A 5,381-nucleotide genomic window follows, 5' to 3' on the forward strand; every position below is an offset into this window, starting at 1 on the left:
GGGGGGGGGGTTAACAGGTACTCTGGTGAAGGGGAGGCGTGGCTCAAAGAAAGCGCTCCAATGGAAACCAACAAGATCTTGTTTTTAAAACTTCTCTTTTGTTTGTATGGTTTTTTGTTTATTTTTTTGTGTTTGTTTTTTTCTTTACATCTGGATCTCCCCTCGCCGCGTGTCGTAGAGGTGGTCGGCCATGTTTTCTCCCCTCCCCGCGCTGCGACTACATTGCATACTTTTGTGTCCATTCCCGAGCTATTTTGTTGTACCTGCGAACGGAGAGGAGGTGAGATTTAGAGACACGTAAAACCAAAACACGCTACAAGCCGGTGTTCGTTCAAGACTGGGCCTGAATCAGGAACTAAACCGGGGCTGAACCGGGGCCTGTACTGGGACTGAACCAGTGACTAAACCTGGACCAAACCGGGCTCTGAGTATCAGTGAGGGTACAATGAAAACCAGCAGGGACCGTAATGAACCACAGAGTTAGATTTCAGTCTCGTTTCTGATGGAAACACATTTTTTGGGCCAGACGCTCTGCTCCTGATTCCCACACCTGCTTCAGACCAGAACAGGAAGTGACGGAAGATTGAACCCAAACATCTCACATCACAAGTGTCTCTAAAACCGTGCAGCCCTAATCTGAACATGTTTAATGTTAAGAAGATGCTGTGTAAACATAAAGAGACATGCTGGCCTCAGATTATAATCTGAGCCGTTTCCACAGAATTAACCTGCAGCTGTTCTACTAAAGACTAGAGAAGAGGAAGACTGTTGACCTCCTGAGACCTGAACTCTTGCGTGGTTGCTGTTTGGGACCTGATCGGGACCTGATGTGGACTCCAGGTTGATGTTATTAAAAGAAGAAGAGAGTCCTCGTCTCAGCAGACAGAACCGCTCGTCCACCGTTAATGTCACTCAAGTCAGGAAGAGCAGCTCTGGAGTCATTTCACTGTTCCTTTTTGATTTTAACACCTTGCAGAACTTCAGTGCTTCAGATATTTACCAGCAAATGATAAACTTTTCTTTTAATTCAGGTCTTAATCCTTTATTAGGGAGTTTTCTCTGCAATATCGCTCCTCCTTTCAGTGAACAATGAACGTCACTTACTGTTCATTGTTTTCATTTCATTTCAGTTTAGATTTTAGTCGACTAAATTTACTGCAGATTTAGGTGAGTGAAACTACAGATGACTTAAATTATTACTCAGATATTACCTACAACATTTGAATCAAAATACTGACTTAATTTGATTTAACTCAGCGGCCCCCAACCTTTTTACCTCCACGGATCGGTTCAATGTTCTCTGTGTTTAAACATGCCCTTCAAAATAAGAGACCACAAAGAATACAACTCACCATAACGCTGAATCAGTGGAGCCCTGAGTAACCAGACGGTCCCATCCAGGGCTTCCAGAGACGTTTGTTTTTTACTCATTTTGCTGCTTGTGGGTTTGTTTTTAGCGGTAACGGATCACGTGACCTCGATAAGCGTTCTGACACGCATCAAGAGGGAGTCAGAGACGGATGGAGTGGAGAGAATCCAGTCATTCTTCAAAATAAATGCCGTTCAGACTGAAATACTGTAAGTTAATTATTCTTTCTGTGCGGCCCGGTACCAAATGACCCACGGACCGGTGATTGGGGACCTCTGGTTTAAACTGTTTTTACGCCATAATAATGAGCTGCCCGTCACCCTGTCTGAGCACCCACCTGTTAATATTAAAACCATGAACTTCTCACATGTTTAAAAAGTCAAATTAATCCAGTTTAATAAAGAGGAGTTTAACAAAAATCTAGAAAAGGGAACTCATTCTGACATGAGACCTCCGACTTGTTGCTGCCTGATGATTGAAGGTTACCAGAAACTATTAAATATAAAACAAAAAGAGTCTTTTTCCTGTGTTTTCACCACCTTTGGGACAATAAAGTGAAACTGAGGCCTTCAGATTAAAAGCCCAGCTCCATGTGATCTGTCCGCAAAAACAGCCAAGGTAAAAACAAAAAGAAAGAAGAAAGGACTCACTTTTCCCTGTCAGTCTTGTAGATGCGGGCGATCTCGGGTACTAAGGGGTCGTCCGGGTTCGGGTCGCACAGCAGGGAGCAGATAGACAGGAGAACTGGGGACAAACACAACAACGTGCACACGGGAGGGAGGAGAGATTTCCATAAATTAAAAACAAACGCTGCATATTTCCAGCGAAAGGCCCGCTGACGCCGTCGCGCGGGGGGGCCGCCATTTCGTGCCGCTCGGGCTCGTAAAACTCACCTTTGGAGATGGTGAGAGCCGGAGACCACTGTGACCGCAGGATGTCAAGACAAATGCTGCCGTTGCTGTTGATATTTGGATGGTAGATTCTTGTGGTAAATGCAACCTGAACGCAGAGAGCGAGAGAAAGAAAAGGGGGGGGCTAAAGGACGGGGGGAGGCAGAGCGCGGCGCGACAGGAAACGTGTTCGAACAGGCAGGAGGAAACTCTCTGCGGGCCTGGCGTGTTTTTTTTTCCCGGGGGCAGGCTCACCTTTGGCGGTTTGAAGGGGTAGTCTGTTGGGAAGTGTATGGTCAAGAAGAAAACCCCGCTCTGGTAAGGACTGTCATTCTAAAGCAGGGAGACAGAGCCGGTTTGTTTAAAAGCTTCAGAACAAGAAAAGTCAGCAGCTCAACATGACACTCCGGGGCCGCTAACAGTGGACTCCTCTCATCTAAAAACCAGGAAGGGGAAACATTTATTTTTTTAACTTTAAATCAACCGACAACTTCCAGGCACAGCAAGAACGAGAAACAGTGATTTAAAGCGTGAGAGATTAAAGGTTTGATCGCGGCGGTACTTACAGGTCCCATTATCGTGGCTTGCCAGTGAAACACTGAAACAAAAACAGAAGAAGAAAAAACAGATTAAAGCACGACAGTTACAAAGCGAGCTCCACGTTTGTTAGCAGCCGACCTAAACACGCGACGAACCGAAGCCGCGGCTGCAAAAGGTAAAAGCGTTCAAAAACAACGCGGCGACCGTCATTACGGGCCGCGGCGAGTCGACGGCGACCGTTTAAACAAACGAAACAAAAAAAGGCGCCCTCCTGTTGACGTCACTTTGACACGAACGCAACCGTGGCAACTAGGAACGCTGCCGCAGCCGACTGTGAAGTGGTTCATTTGAAGCTGGGTGGCAGGAAACGACGAACGAAGAACAAAAGAGACGTTTTAAAGGTTTGGAAATATTCTGAAACGTACATCTGAGAGAGGTGCTTCAGCGCTTCTTATTTAATCCGATCAAACTTGCGACACCTTTGAGTCGCTCCTCTAAACAGAAACTGAAATATTATGATTATTATAGTCTAGCACAGCTAGATCCGACTACTTCATCCTATTTAAACAGTCGTAGTTGAGTCAAAGTTGATTTATTCAGCACATCACTTGACTAAAGTGCTGCTCAAACTATTTTAAATATTAAATCAAACGTAACCCTGACAGCTTGTTTCCTGTCACACTTATAGGAAGATGAATGTCTACATTCTTCATATGTCCTTTAAAAAGCATAAATTACATCCAAAGGTGTAAAGGACTGTTGGAGCTAAAGGTCAAAAGGGACAGAGTCACACATGAGCTGCTCCGATGATGCAGCAGGACCGCGTGGGTGTTGGCTCGTCCCCGCAGCGTCGCTCTTCCTCGGGGAAAGTTTCAACACCTGTGTGCGTGTCCGCTCGACGCACGTTCATCATCGGTACCGGTTACCGCCCGCTGCGACCAACCCCGAGGAACGAAACGCGACCAGCTTCGTTGAAAATGTCACCAGACTGAGAATCGGACATCACCAACTCGTACACTAAAGGGATTTAAGGGAAGTATCTGAACGAACAGCGTCGAGGCGGTCCTCTTCGTGCCGCGGTCTCGTGTTTTCTCTCCAGTTTTGGATGCAAATGAGGGCGAGAGTTTTTTTTATAGAGCCCGAGCGATTTGAGTAACCTGAATAACCTGTTAACGGAAAATTAACCAAATCTTTTAAAAAAACCCAAAACATTTGCCCCGAAGTTTGGTTTACCGTGCTCAGAACCTGCGCTGCTCAGCGGCCCCGGTGCTTACAGGAACCAGTACTTTACCAACCATATGCTGAGCTGATGTGTGTGTGTGTGTGTGTGTGTGGGGGGGGATCAACGACGCCAAGAACTTCAGTTTATGTTTTGCTTTTAATAACAGCAATTTGCATTAGCAGCTGCTCCCAGTTTATCCGTGTGTGTGTGTGGGGCGCAGTAGAGAAGGCCTGGATGTGACGGACAACTTCTTCTCTGATCAGCAGCTGATCAGGACAGTTTAGTTTAGACTTAATAATCCGTACTGTTTTGGTTGAATGCAGGTTTTATTTCCGTTTTTATTTAAGCGCATTCTTTGTTAACGGAGACTGAGAGTCCATTTTATTTTTGTTTTTGGTTGTTTTGTTTTATTTTGTGTTCCAGTTCCAGAGTTAAGTGTTCTTTTGAAAGTAAAGTTCATTAATCTTTGAGAGGATGTACGGCCTCCAAACGATATTATCATTTATCGCAATAATTTCCTAGTTGTGATTTTTATGGACTTCATTTTAGCTCGACCTGCGGATGACATGCTGTGGTCCACCCTGATAAATAAAAATAAAAACTGATATGTCTCAAGTTTGGGATCATCTGAGAGCAGAGGAACCAACGGGGGCGAGGTTTGAAGCAAGTCTCTAAATCAGTAAAAAATACGGTTTTATTTCCCTCGCACAGATCACTAACTGCAGTCTCCGTTGTTTGTTTTAGTCCGGAGGAAACGAGGCGTCAGTCGTCTTATAGAGAGGTTAGTCGTTTGACGGTCTGAGACAGGCGCGGTCCACTTTGTGCTGGGACAAATGAGCAGAACTACAGGAGGAAACCCCAGGCTCTACTTTTGTACAACACCAGAAATAAAATGAGAAATAATTAAGAGTTTGGAGTTTCATCACGGACACTTTACCTGTAATTTTCAACGCTGCTGAACGTCATTTAAACCGGGCCTACCTGCCCAGAAAGCGCCGCTTTAAATTCATTTTATCGCACAAACCAAACATTATGTGAAGGTTTGTTTATGAGGCCATATTCACAAACCATAAATGTCTCCACACTGGTGACGTTTGGGTGGACTGTGTACAAGTACACTCTGTGGTGTCCACGCCTGTCCACCCGTGTTTCTGCCTAGGAGCCATCTTGAAGGTGGTCTCTCTCTGTAAAGGGGGGGCGGGGCTTAGTAGGCGACTCCCACCTGGTTCAACGCGGTCTCACTGTAACCCGAGCGTCTGTGACCGGTGAGCCGTGCCGCAGACACTTTCTTCTTAAAAAAAAAAAATAAACACATTCCTCTGTTACCCACTTCAGCCCCTACTGTACCCCCCCCCCCCCC

The 5,381-nt window shown here is 45.6% G+C and overlaps 1 protein-coding gene across 1 annotated transcript in view; it reads right to left on the bottom strand.

Moving 5' to 3' along the window:
- Positions 1–78: 78 nt before the first annotated feature.
- The window catches only part of ube2d2 (ubiquitin-conjugating enzyme E2D 2 (UBC4/5 homolog, yeast)), an 11,657-nt gene continuing 6,354 nt past the window's right edge, over positions 79–5,381 (bottom strand). The window contains exons 3-7 of the mRNA XM_017419745.3: positions 2,826–2,857; positions 2,515–2,592; positions 2,263–2,368; positions 2,020–2,113; positions 79–263 (exon numbers count right to left, since the gene is read on the bottom strand). Of these exons, the coding sequence (XP_017275234.1) occupies positions 218–263; positions 2,020–2,113; positions 2,263–2,368; positions 2,515–2,592; positions 2,826–2,857 (356 nt within the window). The 3' untranslated portion in view covers positions 79–217. The remainder of the gene's footprint in view (positions 264–2,019; positions 2,114–2,262; positions 2,369–2,514; positions 2,593–2,825; positions 2,858–5,381) is intronic.

This window comes from Kryptolebias marmoratus, linkage group LG9 (assembly GCF_001649575.2).
Source record: "Kryptolebias marmoratus isolate JLee-2015 linkage group LG9, ASM164957v2, whole genome shotgun sequence".
NCBI classification, from domain to species: Eukaryota; Metazoa; Chordata; class Actinopteri; order Cyprinodontiformes; family Rivulidae; genus Kryptolebias; species Kryptolebias marmoratus.